Genomic DNA, 26,949 nt, shown 5'->3' with positions numbered 1-26,949 from the left:
TAAACTGAATCAGAAGTACTGTAACACACTTAGGGTTTCTTCTGCAAGTATGTCAGCGGATGACGTGATGTTATTTATAGCTGCTCCGCTCCCATAACTGTCCTCTGTTTTCACCATTTTGCCCCTATGAGCTGCTATCTCCATTTTCCCTTTTTCATTGCTCCTATCTGGTCCCTTCCCAGCACACCCCTCTCGTCCTGTCTGCTTGGCCACATCCCTAAACTGTTCCGACACTCTTCCCTGTCCTGGGAAGTATTCACAAGTGCCAGATGCACAGGGGAACTTCCTGTGACTGGCAGTGGGATTTAGGACGGCCCCCACCCAAGTGGTCATGCCTGAAAATGCTGCATAGTCAGCATTGTTGCTTGATTTTTTATTTTTTTTTGGCACCGACTGGCACAAAGGGAGAGTGTATTATTTACGGCTCATGATGAAACACACTAGGTACTAGCCATCAAAAAACAGACATGATCTGAGCACCCCACCACCACACTTGCCCCCCGTTTTCCCTTAATGTCACTTCTGTTGCGACGGCAGCCTGCTGAAAACAACGCCTGTTCCACACCCAAGAGGCCCCAGTGCCGATAGGAGGGGAGGGAAACCAGGGGTATCAGAATTCCAGCACACACACACACACACACACACACACACACACACACACACACACACACACACACACACATAGCCAGTCGGCTCATGGGGCTGTCTGCCCTTCTGTTCGTAGGCTCATGAATGCCTCACTGGCAGCTGGTTGAACAGCATTACAGTGACTAACGCAGTTGAGCTGTTTAGTCACTCAGCGGTGGCAAATGGCCATATGTACAATAAAAGTACTTTGTACTAATTGGAAATAGTTTTTATCTTTGAGCCAAAGTATCTGTTAGTATTGCTGTTGTTTTCCTCAGCCGATACTGTAAATAGATTGATTATTAAAGTTTTCACTGCTGACACATTTAACCGTTTGGTACAGATCGCTACTGACCTCATTTTGTGCTCGTTGTAATGAGGACTGGTGTGATGAGAGATTTCACAGTTCTTGTATTCTCATCTTTATATCCCATCTATTAGATTCTGTAGGCAACATTGTCAGTGTGAAACTTATTTATTCTAATAATCGTCAAAGTACCCTTGAGAAAAGTGAATGATGTATTTGCAGTTCAATTTAAAGGGGCACTCCACCAAACAGTTGTACAATATCTTCTATGGCTTTTAAGCTGTGTTCAGACAGAACGCAAAGTCAAATGTAGACGCAACGTGATTCCATGCACAGTGAACGGAAAGACGCGATTAAACTTTCGTTCTGGGCAGCGTGACCTGAGGCAAAGGCAAGTCTTTGTGAGTGGAAATGTCTCAAATTGAACCAAATATTCAAATCGCTGGGTTTCATAATGCTGCTTCATACACAACAAACGGGACAAAGCAGAGTGAGTGGAGGGGAATGACAGAAGGAATCAGAGTTGTGATTTGTTTTTGACATCAGTCATTGGCTGAGCTGCTACACAAAATGCATGGGAATTGAGGAGGCGTTGGGTGCTATTGAGTTGCATTATGGGAAATGTAGGATCCAGCATTCTTGGAATTTAAAGTGAGAATATCTCAATCTTGGCTGCTTAGGTTTTGACCTGATTGTTTTCTGTTCTGTCTGTTGTGAGACATCCAACTTAAAATAGAGCAAAACTAAATTGGAGAACCCTGTTAACAATGAACTAAACAGCTAGTTTTTGGTAGTTTTGTGTACACTCAAGCATCTATCATGTTTTATTGCTTTGCACTAAGTACTGTAAATACATAAATACATTAATCCTGATACTTTAATGTCCACCTTTAGCCTACGTTCTCCTGTACTTTGCTCCACGCGATAGATGAAGTATTACCGTTATCACTGTTGGAGGACTTATTGCTTCTTAAGTCTGTTTATCTTCTCAAAACTGCTGTTGGAGGCTGTAGCATATTACTCTTCTTCAGCCCTCCACTTAACCGTGTTTAATTTGCGTCTTATCATAATCGTCCCAAAGCTTCGATGTGACAGTGAAACACTGCAGGTATCCACAGACCAGAACACTTCCCAGTTGCTACTTCCACTGTCTGGGAATGTGAAGGAGCTCTGTCAAACACACACACACACACACACACACACACACACACACTTAGAGCTTTGTTCCTCTGCTTTCGAGTAGCTCTGGATTGCGTCCTCAGCTCTAGGCTTTCACGAGGAAGCAGGCCTCCAGTTTTCTATTATCTCTGCACTAACACAATCACCATACTCTGTGTGTGGCGTGTGCACGAGTGTTGGTGCGTAATTGTGGCTGATCCTCACCACGTATGGCAGCAGTTCACGAGAGAGCGGCTCACTGGCTGTCACTCAGGACTTCTTATGCGTGTGAAGCGGTTGCCATGACGCTCGAATTTTCATTGTGTGCAGTTGCGTTTTTTTTACGACTTCTTTTATGAAGCATATTGTGAGAGCTTGAGCCCCAATGTGGAAAGAATGTGTTGCATCCAGCTTCAAAGATCCAAAAAGGTTGAAAATCAGGCTTTCAAGCGAACTCCCATTTTTGTGCCACTGCTTGTTTTATTTAGAGCTGCTTGTTCTTAATCAAAAAGTTGTGGCTTTTTTTTTCTTTAATCTGCAGAATTCTTTCAATTATGTTGAGAAGCTTCTGCATGGACATGGAGTGGTCAGTGAGTTTCTCTATACTTGAATAAATAATACATTTATAGGAGGCGGTTGTCAACGTTTCCTTTTCGCTATCTTTGCCAATGTTATCACAAGCATGAGATTAATGAGCATACGTGTGAATGTAATTATGGATTGTTTGACAGCTGGCTGATGCACATGCACGGACTCAACATTGAACCGGCAATTTGCAACAATTAGGAGTGCAATTAGTGGGTTAGACTTTGGGTCCAACTGCATTGAACTGGAGCCATGTTGCTGAGGACCATTGACAATAAATGGACGTAATTACGATACTTGCTCGAGGAATGTTTTTGAACACTGGGGTTTGAGGATGGGGGGGGGGGGGGGGGGACGGACGTTTTAGGTGGTTTAGTTTCGGAATCCTCCAACATTCTCAGCTTGGAGCCTAAATGAGATATTTCCTTCCACACTCGGACTCGTTAAAACCGTGAAATGAATTACTGTTACGCTGACTGTGCTGTTCTTTTTTGCATGATTTTGCCCATTAACTACAAATGGTTTACAGTTCACATTATTGCTGATCATTAGCTAAGGCGTGCACCAGTGCTTTGCTTTGTGTAACATGTTTTCTCTACCGTGTGGAGCTCTGAGAGTACCGTGTATTGTCCCAATCTTTTGGCCTCTTGCTAATAAAAAATCTATTTATTTACTATGAACGGGAAACTCCATAGAAGGAAGGTGTGAATAGTTTACGGTCTACATGTATGGGTATTAAAAGAGAACAATAATCTGAGAGGTACAGTCAGGAGGAGGATACTGAGGTTAAATGAGGTCGATAATGGGGGGGTTATTGTAACGATTGGGTCTTTTGTGGAGATGGAGGGGGGGGGGGGGGGCTCTGGAATGTGAAGAATGAGGTTTTTTGTTTTTTTTAAATCCTCGTCGGGGATAAATTGTGAGCAGCAAAGGGAACCCTGCTGTGCTGAAGTGAGATTTGGTTTTGTGAACGACTGTGGGCAGTTGTTTGAGTTGATTGGAGTGCAAAATTGGATAAGAAGCACACAAAGTTTCGTCGTTTGTGTGAACGTCTTAATGAATGCAGTGCACGCATGCTTTTTAATGAGCTTTCAGCCATTTCGATTTGATTTGATAAAGATAACATTCACAACAAGCTGAGGAAATAAGGGTCACTTTAGGGGACTGGCTGCTCCATCGGTAGAAAGTAAGTGAAGTATTTCAACCTTCGGTGAACCGCGGTAGCAATACTGATCGGTCTGAAAGCTGCCTTTTCCTGTGCTGTCATTTAGATTTGTACTTAGCTCGTATCCAAACAGAGACGTGAGCTGTGGTCTCACCTAATCTTGATGAATGATAGGGCCAACTTATTTCCATCCCGCGTTAACATTACCTCAATGATTGGCTGTGAGTTGTTGCGGAGGAAATAACGGTGCCGCTCAAAGGTCTGACGAGGTGATGAAATTATAAACATCTGTTGGTGTGGAAAAGTGATTTTGCTTCCAGTAAAGCTCCCGCTCTGTAGTGGTCTGTGTAATCTGGATTTCCACCGTTCACAGGAGGAGGAAAAAAAGGAAATGAGAGCAGCAGAGAGAACGGGCGAAACGCGAAGGGGGTAAAGATTTAGTGAGGCAGTAATGAGCTACTGGAAGGGAAGAGCCCATTCAGTTTGATTGCGTCCACCTACGCCTATGCCAGCATGGCCTCCTGGGTAAATATGACCCAGCAGTTAGTTGCTGTGGTGATCGAGGAAGCAGCGGCTGCCAAGAGGGCCAAGGGTGGGCGCTGGATGGATCCACGCACTCACCCACTCAAACAGCACACGTTTGACCGTGAAAAGGGAATTTTAACAAAAAAGATCTACAAACACAGCAAGATGACACAAAGTATGATTCAAAAATATGTTTAAACAAAGAACGTATCTTTATAATTACCAGCCTGTCACTAAGAGGACTCATTTACAAAAGTTCCCTTTGGTTCTGGAAAGTGAACTCACGAGCCCCCTCTCACACAGAATAACAGGCACAACAGGCCCACCTTGAACTGTCTGAAAGGGGCTCGTGTCTACTTTATGTTGTGTGACCTCACAGAAGAATACTATCACAAAGGTGATGGTACAATAAATGCATGATTGTCTATCAGGGAAAGAGCTGCAGGGGTTTAGATGTGGAGGTGATGCATGTCCATGGAGGAATAGAAGGTCAAATGAACAGTATAAAGAGGGCAAACTGATGTCTGACAGGTGGAGAATTAAGGGTGTGTGTGTATGTGTGTGTGTGTGTGTTGACCCTGTTTGCCATTCCCTTCCAAATCAGCTAGGAGTACACTTGCTCTCACACTCGCAGTCAAACACGTCCCAACCTCACTTTAATACTTTTCATCTGTTTCTTTATTTAGGTCATCTTATCTCCCACACTGACCATAGATTTCGTCATAATTCATAGTTAGGTAGGCCCACACAGGGATATCTTAACGATATGTAAAAGTCTGTACTACCGCGACACATTTTTCTGAATTTCCCTTTGTTGTTGTAGTTTTTGCCTGTAGAGCCGTGGCATCAATTACTGCTCATGCCGACACGACTCCAAAGAAATGACTGCTGCTGTTGCCAGAGAGATGGAGCATGTGCACCAGAGGATTATTATTGTTTTTTTATAGGAAAGACTTAACGGTCACATGGTGTTTATCAAGGCACCAGAACAACACATGAGGTAACTGTATGTGTATTTGGGCCTCGCAAAGGTCCAGATTGCCGCTTTGAATAACAAAATCACAATTTGTTACAGATTTCTTTTTTTGTTCTCTATTTGTTGCAGATTGCAGTCAAGAGCTAATTTTAGAAGCATGAGGTCACATATGCAAACTGGTTCTCTCTTTAATCACTGTTTAGTCTGCGGGCCTCAGTCCAGTGAGGCTGGAGGTGTAAGATCTTGCAAAAATTCAAACATTAGGTGCATCTGCTAAGCTTCAGGGTTTACGTAGATGTGGCTGTGAGAGACAGACGGGATAAGTAATCAAACTCTGACCTGTGATTCAAAGGCATCAAGGGAGATGGGGCCTGTTAAAGTGAGCAGCTCATTCATCATTCACATTATTACAGTAACTCTCGTCCAGCATAAGTTAGCATACATTTGTTTTGTTTCTGCATATTTGTGTGTGAGCCTGTCTCCCGTCATCATCTTTTTATGAGAAAAATAGACTCTCAGACTCCAGATGCACACTCACACTCACACACACACACACTCACACACACACACAGACACACACGTACAGCCAAACTCATTTGTCGCCAGCTTTTGTCACCCGAGGGAGGTTCACAAGTGCACGAAACAAAAGGTAATTTCTTTGTTGAAAGATAACACCTTCAAGACTGTCTGTGAAAACTGACCCACACCAGCAAGGTGCGAGTTAATGGGCTGTAGGAGACAAATGTGTTATTCTGTGTCAAAGCCCACAGCTGAACGCTTCATCCCCACAGTGGGTGGCTGTTGGAAGAGAGCACTTATATTATCCATTAGAGGGTTCTAGATAATCATGGACTTTGCTGAACTGGCTTTATTCAAAAATAATGGAGGAAGAGCTCAAAGAGAGCTTCATAGGGGACGTTTTGAACAAAAAACGGAAAACATTTAACACAGACACGGTGTAATATATAACAGCAGAATCTGCTACCATTCCTCAGCAATGTAGTTACATGAGATGTGTGGGCATATGGGGTTTCAGCTTCATTGGGTTTAGGAATGTGGAGGTGTTCCCAAATTTTGTCTTTTTCAGGAAATTAAAATGTTATGTTGTGAATTTACATAATTTGTATTTATTTATTAAACGGACCTTTTAGGGTTTGTTTGTGGTTCATTCAATACATTATCTCATGAGGTAAACTATGCTTGTTGACCTTTGATTTTTACAACCAGGGGTGAGGGGGTACGTCTGCACTTGTACTTGTTTATAAGCTCAACTAATTGAACTAAATTCAACCAGTTCAGTTAAATTAAAACAGTTACCTGAAAGTAATGGATACATGAGGTACGGGGTTACACCAGACAAGGAAACCCACTGCTCTACAGGACCTTAGAACATTTTGCCTGATCATTTGGGGAAGTAAAAGTTGCCATATTCACAGACCTAACTCATCCTCTCTAAATATGAAAGACGTATGTCACAAACATTTACCAGTAGGTATGTTAAATTAGGACATGCTCCGATTGTAACCGTTTCTGTTAGCTGATAAACAGGCCAGTTCCCTCAGGGTTCTGGTCTTTGTGGTGCGCAGCAGGACCTTCAAAGTTGAGAGGCCACACACTTCAGTGGGCATAACTAATCCTGTCATCTGGACTTCAGTCTGAATTCCTCTGTGTTGAGAGGTGTCAGAGCTTCGGTTACTGGTCTGGGTGTCACTTTATGGCCGTAACGCAGCATGGCAGTCTAGAAGGAGGCTGCGGAATGAGCTGCTGGCTGTTTAATGGACACACAATATTTAAGTGTTTCCAATTATATTTCGGGAAAAAGCGGTATATCAGTTGTGTTTATTTAGTGTTCCCCAGCATACTGTAGCTCCTGCTTTTTAATGTTGATGCTGTGCCCTGTACCATGAAAATGAACTGGATATGATGCATCGCATTTGAGTGTGTTATAGTCTTTGTAATGATTCTAGTTGTCACGAAGGGTAAACCCGGAGAGAGGACGGAAAGATGCTGACTGTGTTTTTCTGTTTTCTCCGAACAGATCGCGAGGACCAATCCATCCTTTGCACGTAAGTACTGCAGCTCTCAACTTTCTATTACTTGTCCGGCTCTCCTCTCCTGAGGTCACTTCTCTGTTAGGACAGACGATCCGTTCCTTTAAGTGGTTCTGGTGATGAAGCAGCTCAATGGGCTGGAAAATGAAACTGTCCCAAGATGAAGATTATACAGCTGCGCCTCAACAGGGTTATGTTCTATAAAGACACATACAGTGCCTACAATGATTGCACGTCCCAGGATCACCACCTCTGAATTACATGGTTTTCCTGGTTGTTTTGTCTTCCTTCTTGTTTCTCTCACCCTGAGTCAGTTGGCCAGCTCCCATCGTCCTGCTGTTTTATTTAAAGACTGGTTTCAAATAGCTCTTTGTGGATGCTGGGTTGTGCAGCAGCTCTACCCGATGCAGAGGGAGTTATGAGTGCGGTTTGGTGCCGTGCCTTCATCGTCTTTGTGCAGAGAGTAATTAAGTGCCACACTCTTTCAATGTGGCTTGAGTTGGCGCTGCCAATGAACAGGCGAGCGCTGTTGCATAATCTGTCCTAGATTCTAAAACCCCCCCCCCCTGTTGGTGACCGTGGAGCCATTTTAGCAGTGTTACCCCACTGTTTAATAAGTAGTGTGGTCAACCAGTTTAGAGCTTCATGTCTGTAAAGACATCTACATTGATTTCAGTGCAAAAGACATCAGTTGGAAGTGTGTGAAATGTATTGAAACGGCAACAGAGAAGACCCAGTACTTGATGAAATGGACCCACTCAGTCTCGTGCTGCTTTAATGCTTAATTTCCCTCTTGATATCAATAAACTTTGATGTGATCTCATCTTTTCCTATTGTTCTTTTGCCTTTACCTCCATTTGAATGAAGAGAAGCACCATCACACGGTCTCAATACTGTGTCAGATGCTACTCTTCCTCCAAGGAAAAGCTTTGTACAGGTCTGACTCTAGTCTTAGAATGAAAAAGAACTTTGCGACAAACACTTTTAATTCAGTTATAATACCACAAGCGTATTTAGCATAGCTTAGAATTACAGAAGGTCTTGTGTAGTTATGTGGTTTAGCAGTGATGTGCTCTGAATAACATCTGCAGACTTATGTCTTATTTGAACGGTCAGCTCCTACTTACTCACTTACTGTTCCTGCAGTTATGTCATCGTGTATGAATTATCAAACATAGGATGAACCTGTGCTGAGTATCCTCATGCACAAGATTTGAGGGTGAAGAAAGTCGCTGTTGTAAGCTGTAAAAATAGGCAACTCCCAGCTCATCAACAGACTACTATGTCTATATTCTGTATCCAAAATTAACCAAACGGGGAGCGTCCTATGACACAGAAACTTGTAGAATCTCTCACTTAAGAATTGACTGTTGACTCTCTGACGTATGAGAGTTGTGAGAGGGTCATCAACAGAACATGTGAGGCAGGAGTATTCATAAAGTGAGGGGCCACAAGTGACCCCATAACCTCCCATGTTCACATCTTTTCTATAAGAAAAAAGTATGTGTGAATGTCAGCGAATGGTTATTTCTATGAGAAATATTCCGATACTATGAAACTATGAAGACGTCAAGCCAAACTGGGATGTGTAACTATCTTGACCTATATATGCTATGTCTGCCTCCTGTGCTTTGAGGACTCGCCCATCGAATTCTAGCGCGGCAGCTAAAACTGCAGTGGTCCGAGAGCTAATAGCCAGCTTGACTAAAGCCACCGGTATGAAGATAGATGTAGTGTTGCTGGCCTGGTTTCGAGGTTGGCCCCGTTTTTTTTTTTTTTGTTGGGCTCTGGGACCCGACTGCGGGAGCTGTGGATGGCTCTGCCTGAACAACAGCTATCATTAAAGACGGCCCAAAAGCAGAGCCCGGAAACTTTGGAGACTAGCCCACCAAACCACAAGGTTCTCCAGTAAAACAGGCTGACAGACGAATGGATGGCTTTAGAAAACAACAACACAGCCTGATGGCCGTCCGCTCTCAATACCTCTATTCCATTTCTCTTTGTTTCTTCTTCCCTTCAAGGTTTATCCACCATAATGACTAGTTATTTTGGTCAGGGTTTTTACGGTGGTTTGTCTGTTCATTGCTAAATTGTGGACAACTTACACAGGTTATTTCCTCTAATGTGGCTGCCATGCCTCACAACGAATCGCTCGTCATTCATGATTGCTAACTCATAGTGATGTCATTATTTGTTAGAAGTGAAACTAAAAGGGAACGCAAAGTGTGTCTCTTTTCTCTCACTCACTCTTTGTTCCCTCACACTTTTGCTCCCTCTGTCCGTCCATGCGTATATTCATGCCGTCTCTCCTTTTTGTTTTCAGAGGTGAATCAGGAGCAGGCAAGACCGAAAACACCAAGAAGGTCATCCAGTACCTGGCCCACGTTGCCTCCTCACACAAAGGACGCAAAGACCACAACATTCCTGTGAGAGCCCCACTGCCTACACTTCTCCTACTCTATCCTTGGCCAAGCATGGGCCTCCTCTCCTCTCCTCTCTTCTCCCTTCCTCTCCTCTCCAATATATCATATTTGAATTATCCTTGCTGACAGTCCATCTCCTCACCTCTTAGATTAAGAACGAAAAGACCTTGTTGGTATTTGTGAAGTGCCTCTGCACATCATTATTGTAATTTAAAGGAATAGTTTGTATTCACTTTTTAGCAGAGAGTTAACGCCAGACAATAGCAATCAAATCAATACCACTCTCATATGTGCCTGTTAAATATAATGCTACAGCCAGCAGCCAGTTAGCGTAGCAGAGAGACTGCGAGCCTAGCAACAGTGACAAAATCCACCTAGCAGCATCTCCAAAGCTCAGTAATAAACATTTTAGATGCCATTTGTTTAATTAGTTACTCGGGTCCAGTAACTTCCTGGAGTTTCTGCTGGTCAGAGCCAAGAAATAGTCCAGCTGACACCCCCTCAGTTTCTAGTTATTGCGCTAAGCTAACTAAGCTAACCGGCTGTAGCTTTATATTTACCGTACATTAGTTTATTTCCCAAAATGTCAAACCATTTAATTAATGAATTGTAATGTTACTGTGTTCTGGTCAGAATCAAAGTGCATAGCTTCAAGTTGTGTATTAATCTGCAGTTAACCGAATAGATTTTAATGTAGCCTGACTGGTCACTCCTCCTGCTTCATGTCATCCAATGCCATTCTGCGAGAGGTTACCCAACGCGGGGCCAAGTGTGTACTGTTTCCTGTGGCTTGTGTCTGACATGAGCGCTTCAGGTTTTAACACATGCATTTGTTTATCCTTAACAAACAGCCCGAATCTCCCAAAGCATTCAAGCTCCAGGCAAGTGTATCTCCCGCTTCTTTAAAAAGAGTGTGTGGTCCGTTATTTGGAGTTTTGAGTGTATGTGCATGCCCTTCTCTCTCAGTCTCGGCCATTTCCATAATAATGTTGACAGACTAATCTAAGCTTCCATCTTCATGAGGTATTTGTTAGTGCTGGCTCAGTCTTCTCACATGATTAATTTGAAGCCCCCTGAATCTGCCATTAAACCAGCAGGCTCACGATCCTAAAGCACTTTGTTTTATCAGTTGGTTTGGGTTTATTAGGACAGCTGGAAATCGAGATGTTTTATGAGGAACACATGTCAGTCAAATTCAAAAGAATAGGCCACACCAATTCATTACACTGTTTACATTAAGTGCTTTTCGAGCATTAAAGGGACAATTCGCCACCTTTCATATGGACGTCCAATCAGTGTTGATGGTAAATGTAGTCCATTGAAGCAATAAATTCCTCAGAGCGTGCCGAGAAAGCTGAGTTCTCCTCGTGGAGCCATGCGGGGCCTCAATGCACCAGGATGCATGACGGCCAGCAAAAAACATATATGATGCGCCTTTATTTACGGAGGTAATAAATCAAGAACATCGAGGCACTGTAGTCCGAACCAGCGTGAACCACGACTGCAACAACAAAGCTGAAATAGCAGCCTGTAGTTCTATCTTGCATTCATCTACGTCACTGTCAAGTCAAATATGACGGTGCTGGACGCCGGAAGAACAACGAATTTTGCAGCTGCAAACTCGGCTATCAGGGTCAATGTGACACGCACTGAGGAACTTATTGCTTCAATCAACTGCATTTACCATCAACACTGATTGGACAACAACATACATATAAATCAGACCGAAATCAGACCGCAGCCACACTAAACATCTCTCCTCAAATGTTTAATACCGAGCTTCATCTTTTACATTTTAGTGAAGTGAATATATTACATTATATGTCAAATGAAGATTCATGCATGTTTTCCATTGGTGATGTACTCTAGATGCACGTGTGTAGTTTGAACAGCATTCAAGTTAATATTGCAGTGGTGTTTTCTATAGCCTGTGATAATATTATTTCAGTAACAAACACTATCCTTCAATCCACGTGTGGCTGTTGCTGCCCAGACAATAACCGAACACAGGGGATGTTTCTACGTGGATGTTCTAGCCTCACCTGGATCTTCAGATTTTATTCCACAATGTTTCCCAGAAGTAACACAAATGAGAAAAAAATGTCCCCAACTCCATCTTTTGTCTATCACGCTCACTACAAAGATTTATATTTTCTGGCTCACTTATTCTCAGCGTGATTTATCTGGAAGATATTTTTCCTTCTCCCCTAAACCAATACCTGATGTTTCTGTGTCCTCTTTAAGATCTAATATCTTTAGATGCAGAGTCGTAGCTGCAACCTACAACCTGCAGCTTTGAGCGCACACAATCCGGGTGAATGCTAGTTTAATGTGCCGTGTTTCAGTAGCTTTAACTCGGGGGGGGGCACGGTGCTCCCCCTGCCAGAGTACACGATCCTCACTGACCTTAATGCTGCTTTCCTTCTGTGTTGCATTACGGCTTCCTCTGAGCAGAGGCCAGAGGAATGTAGAACCATAAGGTGGAGGAGAGAGGTCTGAAAGGGGGTGAAAAAGGGGGGAGATGAAGTAGTGGAGAGGAGGTAAAGCAGACCAGTGAGAAAGTGACAAAGACAAATGGGAACGCCTGTTCACAGTCTGAAAGATTAAGGAAAAGAATGACGAGGATGATAGTTACTCTTACTCAGGTATCAACACATTCAGACAGACAGAGGAGACTTCACAAATATGTGAAAATGTTGTATGAAGGACCGTATTGTCCACGTCTGGCCCGAGAGATTTAAACTTTGTATGTAAACCTCTAGCCGAGTGGATTCATGTCAGTCAGAAAACCTTTGGACCTTCTGAACCTTGTAAGCGAAAGTTATATGAACACATTGAAGTCATTCAGGGAGCAGGTTTAGATCTTGTTTCTGCATGGTGACTCGGGACGCCGCTCATTCGCCGTCTGTCTTCTCTCCGACGTGCAGTGGATGAATGTGTGAATGACATGTGGTGTAAAAGCGCTTTCGGTGATCGTAGGACTAGAAAAGCGCAACACAAGTCCAAGTACAAGACCATTACCAGTACTCTATCTCTGCGGCAGGCCAAAGAATTCCCTGTAGTCCAGTGTTTCTTTCAATGGCCGTTTCTGGCTGGTCTACAACATCGGCCAGCCACTGTGTTCCCCCTGGGCAGTCAGAGTCCAGTGGTTCATCCTGGAGTTCACGGCAGGCTCTGATGTGCTGTAGGGGCTATTTCTGTACTGCCACTGCCCCGGATAGGAGAGATTGCGTCATGCGTAGGGCATGTTGAGGTTTTTGGGGCTGTAGGGAATGTCCCAACCGCCTATCTATCCAGGTTTTGAGATTTGGGAGGAAGCCATCTTTACCGCCTCGGTGGAACGTATATATAGGGGCATATCATCATCACCACAGGAATGTGCAGACCGGACGAAGGCTCTCACTAATCAATCCCAACTAACCACAACCGTAGGGCATATGTGGAAACTCACTCGCTGTGTTGCCGTTGTGGTTTTATGAGTTCCGTCAGACTGTTTGGTAATCTTGGCCCACTAAACTTGTCGAGTCCCCCTGACAAAAATCACATTGTGCTGCAGTTGACCAAAGTAGAGCCAACAGAGCCATGATAAATTGTTGACTGTCTGAAAGATTGGTTTAGCATATTAACGTGGCTACATTTTTGTCTTGTTGCTCTTTTTCGAAGTATTCCTGCTCGACCAGCTTGTGTGTGTGTTTTGGCAGACAGAAGAATGTGATTAACAGTGATAACGATGAAATACGTGGTGCCAGACATAAGACATGTTTGACTGCTAGTTTGCTTCTCACCTCTCTGTCTTTCTCCACAGGGTGAGTTGGAACGCCAGCTCCTACAAGCCAACCCCATCCTTGAGTCTTTTGGCAATGCCAAGACAGTGAAAAATGACAACTCATCCCGCTTTGTGAGTTCACCGTTTATGTTTGAATGATCATTTGTTTGATTCAACCAATCAGATAGTAACCTGAAGGGAAACACATTTATGTCAACTCCAGATTGTCTATCAGTGCACTTCCCTTAAATATGTACAATGAAATGTAAATAATTAAAACCCAAAACCTCCTGCTTCATGTCATTCAATGCCATCCTGCAAATATTTCTTGTGGGGCTTTTTATTTAAAATATATAACTTTTAAGTATTTGATACCATGGTGTTCAGTCTTGAATGAATCACATGCTGTCTCAGATGAGAAGCAATGAAGAGCAGCAGCCACACATTCACACTTACGTACATCCACACGTTCACTGTCAGGAAACCACAGACATCATGCCTGAAATTCTTTCTGACCTGTTGACCTGTGGCATTTTGTTCTGTGTCTCTGTCGTCTGCGTGAATCCACAAAGTGATATTTCACATGCAACGTGCAATGTGACATCATAGACCTTTTTCAAATTAAGTTTTAACAAGTTCAACAAGTTTTATTTTTAACATAAACATGCATCTTGTTTTCTGCAGGGCAAGTTCATCAGAATCAACTTTGACGTCACAGGCTACATCGTTGGGGCCAATATTGAAACTTGTATCCTCATTGCTGAGACCGGCTGAAGCAGCAGACGGTCGAAGGATTGTTTCAAACACAACGAATGGAGCTAAAAGACACATTGAGTTTAGAGAGCAGTGGTTAGGCTGTACGACTCACCGCGGCTTCACCAGAAGAATGTCATTCCCTGTTCTGAAAATTCTCCCAACGGAGTTAGAGGGCACGGACAATAGAAACCACGTTTCTATTTTTATTCATCATTATTTGTTTATTCATGCCTGGGGAGGAAAATAATGGATCCTTTGGGTAATTTTTTTTTTGTTGAAGTACAAGTGACACCTGTAGAAGTAATAAAGATGTGATGTGATAACTTTGGATTCTTTTAAGATCTTGGATTTTGACCTGTCGCTCCGCATCAGCAGAAATTCTGCAACAATGTGGTAACTTTATCTCATATATACTACAATAGTACCCGCTTCCTGTTGTTTTTCCTGGTCAGTCCTTAACCTTTGCCCTCAGACCTCCTGGAGAAGTCGAGAGCCATCAGACAGGCCAAAGATGAGAGGACCTTCCACATTTTCTACCGCCTGCTGGCAGGGGCAGGGGAGCATCTCCGAAGTGAGTGTTGTGTGCAGAGCAATCAGGATAAACTAAAGCACCAGAGCAAAGACAGCCAGGTTTCCTGTTTGTTCCAGTTTGCCTCAGGCGAGAAAAGGAGCGTTTAAAGGAAGCTGGTTTGAATTAGCACCGGCCAACTAATCTTATTCCCTTGTTAACTTTTAATTTAGCTTGTTAGCACATTGTTTCATGATGCAGAACGTGTTTAGACAGCACATTTGTCTTGGTCTTGTCTAGTGGATTTAAAAGGTCACTTGATCTCGACCGCACTAATTTTGAGTCGAGACCGAATTGTCTATATTGAACATGGATGCAAATGTAACACATACTTTAATGTTTTTGTCCATCAAACAATTTGAATTACTTGTGAGGGTAAATCCACATGCATCATGGTCTTAATACGCTCTACAAACAGAAAGTATCCAAATATAACAGCATGAATAAGAGGATACTGATTAAATAACTTAACAATCGTCTTTTTCCTTCTGCAGCGGACCTGCTCCTCGAAGGCTTTAACAACTATCGTTTCTTGTCAAATGGTAACGTTACCATCCCTGGCCAGCAGGACAAGGATAATTTCCAGGAGACTCTGGATGCCATGCACATCATGAGCTTCTCCCATGACGAGATTGTCTGTGAGTAGAAGTTTCCAGATGTGCCCTGAACCGCTATCTGTAATTTCATTTGTTTGTTTCCTCTCTTACTGTGCCATTACCTAATTCCCCCCCTCCTGGGATCGCTGACACGTTATCTTGTCCTTGCCAGGCATGTTGAAGGTGGTCTCTGCAGTGCTGCAGTTTGGCAACATTGTCTTTAAGAAAGAGAGAAACACTGATCAGGCCTCCATGCCTGAGAACACAGGTAAACGTCCAACATCCAGTCAAAGTAAAACGCGTACACACACACACACATACACACACCTCCTCGCTCGAGTCAGTCATGATTCACAAATTCAGAAAATGAGATGCCTGTCTGTTTTCCACCACCTGTTGTGGTGGAAGCTGAAGAGTCATTTCCACACATATATATATATATACATACATACATTTATATATACACAATATACTCATTCACTGTGAGCGCAGTCTAATGAATATATCAAATGGTTAGTTTTATTCTGCTGCTATAGGGTCAGATCCATTAAATATAGTGATCATAGTAAACGCTCTCTTAAGCTAAAACCCTGACTCATTACCAGCCAGGATATGCAGAATTTCATTTTGACCCTGTTGCTTTCATCATTTTGTGTTATTTGAACATAATACCAGATTCTGAATATAGTAATAAAAAAAAAGCACTAATCTGTTTTTGGATGAAATCTGAAATTTATATCGAGCAATGTGTGACGTGCCTCCTGCTTCCTTGCACTCCCAGTGGCGCAGAAGCTCTGTCACCTGCTTGGAATGAATGTTATGGAGTTCACCAGAGCCATCCTCACCCCGAGGATCAAAGTGGGACGAGACTACGTACAGAAGGCACAGACCAAAGAGCAGGTAAGGCGCCATTTAACTCTCATCAATGAGAATCATGTTTCTATTCCACGTTTATTCATATCTTTATATATCTTTATATTTTCTTTATATTCGGATAGTTCCACTCATGGCTCAGCGGGCCATGTATTATTTAGTGTATGTATTATTTAGGGTTCTAAGTCCTCTATGGTTACTCACTCTGGTTGTTTCCTCAGGCTGACTTTGCTGTTGAAGCCCTGGCCAAGGCAACATACGAGCGTCTGTTCCGCTGGCTGGTCTACCGCATCAACAAGGCCCTGGACCGGACCAAACGCCAGGGTGCATCTTTCATCGGCATCCTGGATATCGCTGGCTTTGAGATCTTTGAGGTGCTGATTGTGATGTTTTTAACTCTAACACAACTCAAACTACCTTCTGGATATTGAAGTTTTGTTTCTTTAAATGTAGATAAAACAGAATCCAGTGATCTAGCTGATCTGATCAATTGGATTTTGTATTACTTTAATCAAGTCATGTTAAGGCCATCTGAAGAAGAACACATTTACAAAATCATCAACAGGGAAACATGTCACCACAACTAACAAAGTTCTGCGTTACGCTTCCTTTCAGCTGAACTCATTTGAGCAGATGTGCATCAACTACACCAATGAGAAGCTGCAGCAGCTCTTCAACCACACCATGTTCATCCTGGAGCAGGAGGAGTACCAGAGGGAGGGCATCGAGTGGAGCTTCATCGACTTCGGCCTGGACCTGCAGCCCTGCATCGACCTCATCGAGAGGCCGGTCAGTGTTCCCCCATCTATGTGTGTTGACTGTGAGCGTGTCTGCCTATGAATGCGCGTGTGTGTGAAACGGATTTCCTTCCTCCTCAGACTAACCCCCCTGGTATCCTCGCTCTGCTGGACGAGGAGTGCTGGTTTCCCAAGGCAACCGACAAGACCTTCATAGACAAGGTGCTGCAGGAGCAGGGCACACACACCAAGTTTCAGAAGCCGCGACAGCTCAAGGACAAAGCTGACTTCTGCATCATTCACTACGCAGGAAAGGTATGTATTTCAGGCCCGTCACGGTGTGTTGCATTCTGACTGCTCTCTTGGGAACGGTAGCTTGTTGGACCTTCGACCTAAGTATGCTACTACTCTTAAAATGGAGCTCCTAACAAACGGGGCATTTTACAAAAAACACTATTTCATGTCCCCTCTATAGCCTCAGATTTATCCATGTCGTCTCCTTATGCAACAGCTGTGTTTCTGGCCCGTTTTGAAGCCTTTCTCGTAGGCACAGATTCAGCTCCCTTGAAGGCACAGTTAAGCCGGTCATTGCCTGAAAACAATAGCCCAGTTGTCGTACTGCTGCTGCTAGGAAACTCACATCTGGTTCACATTGGTGCGCTATTGAGCCTTTGGTGCCTGGTGGTTACGTAACGTGACGTGTTTTTCTTCTACTTTCACCTCTGTGTGGTGGTGGTCTGCCATCTGTAAAGAGAAAACGATACTCCACAACATTCCTGAGAGGACGCTTGTCAGTTGCAGCACGAAAGCTGATATCATCCCTAGAGTGGTGGTTTAATTAGGTCTACCTGTCTCTTCTTCCTGTCTTGCACATGTGTGTGTGTGTGTGTGTGCGTGTATGAACACAGTGAGCATCAGTCCGTTGTATCCAAACATCAGTCCTGGGTCTGAGCCTTGCCCTGACAAACATGTGAAAGTCTCAGATTCAGCCCGATTTCAAACATCCAGTATTTGATACTGCAGCCAACATTAAATTTGAACTTCGTCAAATAAACCCTGCATGACAAAGTGATACCGAAGAGGAAGATAAGTGCAAACACAGCGAGTTTGCTTTTCCAGGATTCGGATGAAACCCATATGGGATTCTTACATTCCTCATCTCAGGTTGCCGACCATGTCAATTATTTCTTAATATGTTCTGCTCTCTTCATAGTACGTTAGACGTTTGAGGAACACGTCCAAGTAAAAGTCATCATCACGTTACAGAGACTAATCCCATCAACACTCTTATGGTCCAGTTAGACCTCACTGTGCTGTCAGTCAAATATATATAATTGATTTTACCCCAAGTGCAATTTGACATGAAGTTGAGGTATAACCCAACAATGATTGCTGTTATGTCACTATTGTGCATCACTTATTTCCTGAACTTTTCTACCATCCTTGTATCTATTATTGCCCCACGTCAGCGCATACGGCACATCTGGTACTGCCTGTGAGATAAAACACACGTGTGGTGTTTAGAAACACTGCCAGACCTAGCTGTCCATTAAGACATCCTGCACAGACCGCTGCAGACACAGCATTTCATTCTTTTACACTATTATCACCGGTGTGTAACAGTAATGAAGGGAAAGAAGTGGATGACATATCTCAAAGGTCATGAAGGAAATCTGATTTGATGCTGAGTTGCTTTGCTATTTTTAGCTGTTGGGGAGCTAAACCTTGTGCAACCAAATAATAACAGATGTTTGTGGTCATTATTGGTATGTTGAGAAGAATGACGTTGTAGCCTGTTTCAGTTTCAGGTGCAGGTAATTCTATTTTGTTCTCATTTGTTATAGATTCAAAAACATGTCTGTTCAGAACGGGCCAAATGCTTGAGCTGTGTTGGTGTTAATGCTAGCAGCTTATACATCGCTCATACAAACAACTTCTTCACGCTTCAACTTCACCCTATAGATTCATTATGATGTTTAGATATGAATAGTATTGCATTATGTTACTATTCTAACTCATTGTACCCCGAAATAAAATGCCCTCAAAACTGTATAGCCTACTAGTTACTGTGTACTTCTACTTTGGAGGAAAACTTTGTAGTACTACATTTACTTGACAGAGACATGTTACTGGTTATGTTGCAGATTCAGAAGTGCCTCACAAAATACAACAATTTAAATTATTTGTATTATTATTATTATAATTCATCAAACTATCCTCATCATATAGGGATTGAAAGCTCTCTCTTTCACTCTTCACTTGACGTAAACGTAATTTAAATGCAAGACTTTCACTGTGCGGTATTATTTGTACTTTTGATTTGAGTTGCAGTGGCAGAGTAGCGCCGTTTTTTTATAGGCGATCCGCTAGCGCTCCTCGACTCTCGGGAAGTGGAGAAGAGTTCTGTCGTAACGTTAAAGAAGAGCGGTTCTCAAGACATGCGAAGGAGAGACAGACAGATTTCTTTCTTCTGTGTTTGAGATTTGCAATGAACACCCAGTAGAACATTGTGTTGTTGTCGCTGTGTTTCTTCAGGTGGACTATAAAGCTGATGAATGGCTTATGAAGAACATGGATCCCCTGAATGACAATGTGGCCACGCTGCTGCACCAGTCAACTGACAAGTTTGTGGCTGAGCTCTGGAAGGACGGTGAGTCTCTAAACATTTCTTTTGGTGTCAAGGAGCTCATTGAGCTTTTAACTTGTACAAGCTATTTAATCTGTGGTATGAATTCTGAATAAACATGCATTTATCAGTCATCCGTCCAGAACGACGGGCACAAAAAGAAGGGAAATATATTCTCCGTTCTCTCACGCTTCCCGTCAGAGTTTCTTCCAGCAGTGAGATTGATGGTTTCTCTAATGTAGGAGGAGTTTTGCCAGCAAAAACATGAAGTGTAACAACATTCATCTCTGAGCTGAATGACGGATTTATTGCTAATCCTGTTTTTCCTTAACATTTCAATCAGTTAGCCTTCGTGGTCACGATTTTTATTTGACATTTGTTATTTTTGGACTCACAGACTTTAGGTTAAATGGAAAGCGAAATTGTTATGTAACTTTCTGGACTAATCTCCTGATAAATGTTCAGCTGTGGTAACCCAACACTGGCTTTGTTTATATACATGTTCTGTGTTATGACAGTGCGTGAACTGACATATACTCTTCAGTCCTCTTTTATTAAAGCTAATTAATGCTCGTGAAAGGTTGTATGTCTGTGGGTGTGTGAGTGACGGGTGTAAGTGCTGGCCTGCCCACTTTATTTCTCTCTCACTCTCCTGTCTTCTTCCTCTGTCCGTGTCTCTGTCGCTGTAGACATTCAGACGTTTCAGAGAGCCTCTTTCTATGACAATGTGTCTGGGCTCCATGAAGCTCCAGGTGAATGATAGTCACACTTAACTCACTGGCTTCTCCTCATCTTCTGCAATGGAGGGATCACTGGTTCCCCCTGTCCTGTCCTGGCTGCACTGTGCACCCCTCTAAAAATTCCCCTCTGGCTTTGCATGGCTATAAAACCTTCTGACACTTAAGACATTTCATTCTTTCATGAGTGCTGGTGACTGTCACTCTAAATAATCAAATAACTATTGCTTGAATGATGAGCCAGGCGAGGTATTCCTGTTTGTACTAAACAAAACAAAAGAAATCAGGCAATTTGGGGGAAATTTTAGAATTTCAAATTTGCTTGGGCAGATGGATTTTAAACTCATTTTAGGTTAACTAAAGGGGGTACAGGAGGGGAAACTGGACTGGTTTTACAACAGGCCGCACCGAAGAAAATTAAGAAAACAAGTCAATTGAATAATCATGCTAACTGCTGTTATTTAATAGGTTTGCTATTTTGCTATTTTAGGTTTGATCCAACAGTTGATATAAAATAGTTTTATAGCTTCCCTGTCTGAGCAATATTCTAATGTATGTCACAAATGTAGTGGTTAGCAGAGAGAAACAAGCTTATATTAAGTTGCCTTTAGATTAAAACCTCTCTGCTCACAGCTGGTGTGACGCCATCGTCTGTCTTCATGCTTTATCACAACATAAGAAAAGAGCAAATCCTGCTCAGTTGAAGACTTCATCCTTTATTGGCAACATTTCCTGATGAATATCCACATTGGATTTAGATAAAAGACTTACAAGTCATTGGCTTTTCTCTTTTCTACATTCATGTCAATAGCACGACACGCATTTATCAGTAAAACCCGCGTCGCAATATCTCTGCATTCATGCAGTCATCCCTCTTGTTTCTCTTCACATAATTTTTCATCACCAGTCGACAGAATCGTGGGTCTGGACCAGGTGGCGGGCATGAATGAGACGGCGTTTGGCGCCGCCTACAAGACAAAGAAGGGCATGTTCCGCACCGTGGGACAGCTGTACAAGGAGCAGTTATCGAAGCTGATGGCCACACTGAGGAACACCAACCCCAACTTTGTCCGCTGCATCATCCCGAACCATGAGAAAAGGGTGAGTTTTTAGATTGTCACAGGGACCCCTCACTACCGGCTGGACTGAGAAACTGCTCCACTAAATCTGTTGACCGAGCAAGGCCAGAGTTTGGGTTTCAAATGCAATTTCTAGTATTTAAACCACATTATACATTCTGTGAATTTGTTTCAACAATCATGTTCACAGCAATATATCCTTGAGGACAAACACACAACAGTGTTTGTCACTGAAACTTAAATCAAAATGCAGCCCATTCAAATGTATTGATACAGAACCTTTACCCATACATTAAAATGTTCCTCTTCTTCATCTCATTCTTCTTCTCCCTCTTCCCCAGGCTGGTAAACTGGACCCGCACCTGGTTCTGGACCAGCTGAGGTGTAATGGTGTCCTGGAGGGGATTCGCATCTGCAGACAGGGCTTCCCCAACCGCATCGTCTTCCAGGAGTTCAGACAGAGGTAATGTCAACTTGCCTAGTATGATGTAAAAGTGTTTCATAGAGTCACAAATGTCTCCCCCCTTCCACTTCTTCTGACATGATGCATGGCTTATATGTACACCAATATACTTTTGCAGTTAATAGAAGATAGATAATGGATCCGGTGCCACCCTTGTCTTTGATATTCTCTCTGCTCTGTGTCCAGGTATGAGATCCTCACCCCTAACGCCATTCCCAAGGGCTTCATGGACGGCAAGCAGGCCTGTGAGAGAATGGTAAGGACCCGGGTCTCAGTTCAGGAGGAATGAAATGATCTCGACTGCTGCCTCAGAGGTCACAAGGCTCACATTTGAAACAAGGGTCCTCCTTTATTATTTAGAAAACGTTTTGTTTTTCTGTGAATTATTCTCTTAAGTTACACCAAGCTGTTTTTCCTCCAGTAGCCCTTTCCCCCTTCAATGTCTCCCTGTCTTTGATAGATTAAAGCCCTGGAGCTGGACGGCAACCTGTTCCGTATCGGCCAGAGTAAGATCTTCTTCAGGGCCGGAGTCCTGGCCCACCTGGAGGAAGAGAGGGACCTGAAGATCACCGACATCATCATTTACTTCCAGGCCGTCTGCCGGGGGTATCTGGCACGCAAGTAAGGGTCGCTCTACCGCTGGTGTCTGCAACTGAAATGCAGTCATTTCTATATGTCCGATCACAAAAAGGAGATTTTACTGTTCTCTCACTCAGTCTTTGTTCTCTGCCTCGCTCGTTGTAATGCTTCAGGGCCTTTGCAAAGAAGCAGCAGCAGCTCAGCGCTCTGAAGGTTCTCCAGAGGAACTGCGCTGCCTACTTGAAGCTTCGTCACTGGCAGTGGTGGAGACTCTTCACCAAGGTTTGTTCATTGTCACGGGTGTTTGTGCAACATTTGTAATCTCAGATTTGTCAGTAGAGATCATCCTCTGAAATGTCTTGTGTTCATCCGTACCCGCAGGTGAAGCCTCTGCTGCAGGTGACCAGGCAGGAGGAGGAGATGTTGGCTAAGGATGAGGAGCTGGTCAAGGTGAAAGAGAAGCAGACCAAGGTGGAGGGAGAGCTGGTGGAGATGGAGCGGAAACACCAGCAGGTCAGTCACAACTGCAGCAATACAAGATAAACTGCAACGTTGGTACCAAATTGAAACAAACCGTATAGATTTCTTTAGGATGGACAATTAAACGTTTTTCAAATCTTTTTATGTGTAGTTAGTTGAGGAGAAGAACATCCTAGCAGAGCAGCTGCAGGCAGAGACGGAGCTGTTCGCAGAGGCTGAGGAGATGAGAGCTCGCCTGGCTTCCAAAAAGCAAGAGCTGGAGGAGATCCTTCATGACCTGGAGTCCCGGCTGGAGGAAGAAGAGGAGAGGAACCAGACCCAGCAGAACGAGAAGAAGAAGATGCAGTCCCACATCCAGGTGTGTCCCACTGACGTACTGGTTACTGAAAAACAATGTTTTGCACTCTTGGAAATATATTTCAAATGACTGAAATACAAAAATATGTCTGCTACTATAATTAAATACTTGTGTGCGTAGGACCTGGAAGAACAGTTGGATGAAGAGGAGGCTGGCAGGCAGAAGCTGCAGCTGGAGAAAGTGACGACTGAGGCCAAATTGAAGAAATTTGAAGAGGACATTTTGCTACTAGAAGACCAGAACTCCAAATTCCTCAAGGTGAGAGAGAGAGAGAGAGAGAGAGGCAAGTCTACATTCAAGCTGAGGGTTTTGGATGGAAATAGGTATTGTGTCAAAATGTGAAAGTTGATTTTGAATTAGAGATGGAGGGTCTCTCAGTCTCCAAGAGGCTTTTCTCTGCACTGGGAGGCAAAAGTTTCAGATCATTAGAATATGTTGATGCTGAGTTGAGAGGCTAGCTGTGCGCTAACCTTCCTGCCTCTCTCTCCTTTAGGAAAAGAAGCTGTTGGACGACCGAGTCAACGAGATGACCTCGATGCTAGCCGAAGAGGAAGAAAAGGCCAAGAACCTGGGCAAGATCAAGAACAAGCAGGAGATGATGATGGTCGACCTGGAGGGTAAGAGGAGTGATGTAAAATACAGAATTCATAGAATAGCAAAAACCTGTAGAGTTAATCCACAACAAAAAGACGTTTTTTGAAACTATCGCATCCTGTCTTTTCTAATTTAGAGAGACTGAAGAAGGAGGAGAAGACCCGTCAGGAGCTAGAGAAGGCTAAGAGGAAGCTGGATGGGGAGACGTCCGACTTCCAGGACCAGATAGGCGAGCTGCAGGCCCAGACGGAGGAGCTGAAAGTTCTGCTGGGGAAGAAAGAGGATGAGCAGCAGACGACGTTGGCTAGGTAGGCGATACCGGGACCACCATAGATGAGCTCAGCGGAGTGTGGCATAACATTTGTGTGAGCCAAATATGGATGTTTAGAGTTCCGATATTGAGTCATTGAGATTCTGCTTCACAAGGTGAGTCACTCTTAGATAAGCGCTACATAGCTGTACAGAATGGTCACACCTGCTGTTTTATATCGAGCATTTGTATTGGACTGACAGCACTCCTGACAAGTGTGCAGCAGTGATGTTATCATCTTGTCAAAGAGCTTTTAGTTATTGTTGACATGCTGCCTGTATTTATTTACTGATTCTCACTACGTTGGAATGTGTTTGCGATGTGTGACCTTATCGTTGGTGTGCATGTTATTTGTGTGGTATTAATGTGCAGTTGTACATGTAAGACCTTGATATTAGGTGGTCTCAACAACATAAAGGTCCTTTTGAGAGTCCCTCACAGAAAACCGTAGACCTCAACTGCTGTACACAACAGTCTCTGCTGCCCCCCAGTGGAGTTTTTACACAACGACAGAGTTGACTCGGGATTACATTTTTTTTTTACCAATAGTTTTTTTATAAACAAACAAGTTGAATACGCCAAATGAATCGTTTATTTCTGACATGTATGTAAAAATCCACCCCCTCCAAAAAAAAACAAATTCTAACAAATAGCTCAGGCGCATCTTATTTTAGTGGAAAACTGCAGTGAGTTTCCAAGGTTTTTATTTTTCCACTGTCATACCATCACAGTCACACTATTGTGCTCACCTGCCATCTGAGAATCTGTTGCATGCTCTTCAATGTTCTCGGTGATTAACAGGGGGGAAGACGAGGTTAGCCAGAAGAACAACGCTCTGAAACAGGTGAGGGAGCAGCAGGCCCAGCTGTCGGAGCTGCAGGAGGACCTTGAGTCGGAGAAGATTTCCAGGAATAAGGCTGAGAAACTCAAGAGGGACTTGAGCGAAGAGCTTGAGGCCCTGAAGACTGAACTCGAGGACACCCTTGATACAACCGCTGCCCAGCAGGAATTAAGGTACTCTACATTTTACATTTATGACATAGACAGTAGGGCATTTAGCCAATCATATTATTATCACTATTATTAAGTCAACAGGAAAGTCTAGACTTTGCTGTGTACCTACTCTCTGTAGGACCAAGCGTGAACAGGAGGTTGCGGAGCTGAAGAAGACAATCGAGGAGGAGACTAAGAACCACGAGCTTCAGTTCCAGGAGATGCGACAGAGGCATGGCACCGCCTTGGAAGAGCTGTCTGAACAGCTGGAACAGGCCAAGAGGGTAACGCCTTTCCACGATCTACAATCTAATACCACAGGACTAACAATCCACCGAAGAGAAAGTGACATCACTTCGTCGTCTGACCTCACTAATGTTTGTGCTTGATTACGTCTAGTTCAAGGCCAACCTGGAGAAGACCAAGCAGAGCCAGGAGAGTGCCAACAAGGAGCTGGCCAGCGAGGTCAAGGGCCTGCAGCAGGCAAAGACAGAGTCCGAACACAAGAGGAAGAAACAGGAGGCTCAGCTGCAGGAGTTCATGGCCAGAGTCACCGAGGGAGAGAAGGCCAAGGGAGAGCTGGCCGAGCGTGCACACAAACTGCAGGTGGACATATTTGATGAAATACAATGGAATCCGCCCTATTGTCATTAATAATGAACATCAGCTTGTCAGAATTAGTAATAATAATAATGACAAAAACTTTATTTATATAGCACCTTTCAAAAACTGCTTCAAAGTGCTGTACAATAAAAAACATGATCAAAGTCATGAAGATCAAGATAAAAGCATCGAAATAGAGACAACAAATGTCTGAACACTTGTAGATGCATAAAGGGCTTTTCCCACAGAATGAGCCCACGGCACCAAAAAAAACCCATTATTTCTAAGTGCTTGCACAAGCGCTTGATGCTGATCTCAATATAATCGTCAAAACACAAAAAAGTGTTTGCATCTTTACCCTTCGCCATACTTGTATCATTTCATTCTAAACTGTTCTTTATACAGTTATCTGAGGTACTTTAATGGTGCAGTTCAAAGGAAAAGCTGCATGCAAAGTTGACTTCTTACAGTTGCAGGTGTGACAAACTATATTATATACAGTTTGTCTATGATTATTTAGTTGGGCCATTTATGTGGTATTAAAATCTTCTTCAAACACGTTTGACTTGCATTGATAACCTGGTTTCACTGTGGTTACCTCTCCATGCAGACTGAGTTGGACAGTGTGTCTGCCATTCTGGAAGATTCAGAAAGGAAGGGCATCAAGATGGCCAAAGATGTTGCTGGACTAGACGGTCAGCTGCAGGACACACAGGTGACTGATCTCTGAGCAGTAATCATCAATCCACAGTTTATGCATTATTTCTATTATATTCTTCTGTATAACTAACCGGACAAATGTACTTTTTTTGTTTTTAGGAGCTGCTCCAGGAGGAGACGCGTCAGAAACTAAACCTCAGCAGTCGCATACGCCAGCTGGAGGAGGAGAAGAACGCCCTGCAGGAGCAGCAGGAGGAGGATGAGGAGGCGCGCAAGAATCTAGAGAAACAGATGTTGACCATACAGGCTCAGGTAGGACTTGTGATCTCCGCTGTAGGAAACTATGTTTAAATA

General features: G+C 43.4%; 1 protein-coding gene across 2 annotated transcripts in view; it reads left to right on the top strand.

Moving 5' to 3' along the window:
• Positions 1-26,949, top strand: part of LOC306709695 (myosin-10-like) — a 48,622-nt gene that overhangs the window by 16,502 nt on the left and 5,171 nt on the right. The window contains exons 4-31 of one of the 2 annotated variants that reach the window (XM_079177946.1): positions 7,382-7,409; positions 9,718-9,820; positions 10,669-10,698; positions 13,623-13,715; positions 14,268-14,331; positions 14,812-14,910; positions 15,402-15,545; positions 15,676-15,771; positions 16,285-16,403; positions 16,598-16,750; positions 16,992-17,165; positions 17,255-17,428; positions 19,649-19,763; positions 21,384-21,577; positions 21,897-22,018; positions 22,205-22,274; positions 22,479-22,639; positions 22,771-22,879; positions 22,979-23,110; positions 23,229-23,435; positions 23,556-23,693; positions 23,929-24,052; positions 24,166-24,337; positions 25,141-25,353; positions 25,472-25,616; positions 25,732-25,938; positions 26,546-26,650; positions 26,755-26,907. In XM_079177946.1, the coding sequence (XP_079034072.1) occupies positions 7,382-7,409; positions 9,718-9,820; positions 10,669-10,698; positions 13,623-13,715; positions 14,268-14,331; positions 14,812-14,910; positions 15,402-15,545; positions 15,676-15,771; positions 16,285-16,403; positions 16,598-16,750; positions 16,992-17,165; positions 17,255-17,428; positions 19,649-19,763; positions 21,384-21,577; positions 21,897-22,018; positions 22,205-22,274; positions 22,479-22,639; positions 22,771-22,879; positions 22,979-23,110; positions 23,229-23,435; positions 23,556-23,693; positions 23,929-24,052; positions 24,166-24,337; positions 25,141-25,353; positions 25,472-25,616; positions 25,732-25,938; positions 26,546-26,650; positions 26,755-26,907 (3,644 nt within the window). The remainder of the gene's footprint in view (positions 1-7,381; positions 7,410-9,717; positions 9,821-10,668; positions 10,699-13,622; positions 13,716-14,267; positions 14,332-14,811; positions 14,911-15,401; positions 15,546-15,675; positions 15,772-16,284; positions 16,404-16,597; positions 16,751-16,991; positions 17,166-17,254; positions 17,429-19,648; positions 19,764-21,383; positions 21,578-21,896; positions 22,019-22,204; positions 22,275-22,478; positions 22,640-22,770; positions 22,880-22,978; positions 23,111-23,228; positions 23,436-23,555; positions 23,694-23,928; positions 24,053-24,165; positions 24,338-25,140; positions 25,354-25,471; positions 25,617-25,731; positions 25,939-26,545; positions 26,651-26,754; positions 26,908-26,949) is intronic. The other variant, XM_079177947.1, reaches the window with a different exon arrangement.

The sequence above is a fragment of the Pholis gunnellus genome (genome assembly GCF_910591455.1).
Source record: "Pholis gunnellus genome assembly, chromosome: 17".
NCBI classification, from domain to species: Eukaryota; Metazoa; Chordata; class Actinopteri; order Perciformes; family Pholidae; genus Pholis; species Pholis gunnellus.
This window is presented reverse-complemented; position numbering and strand designations above follow the sequence as displayed.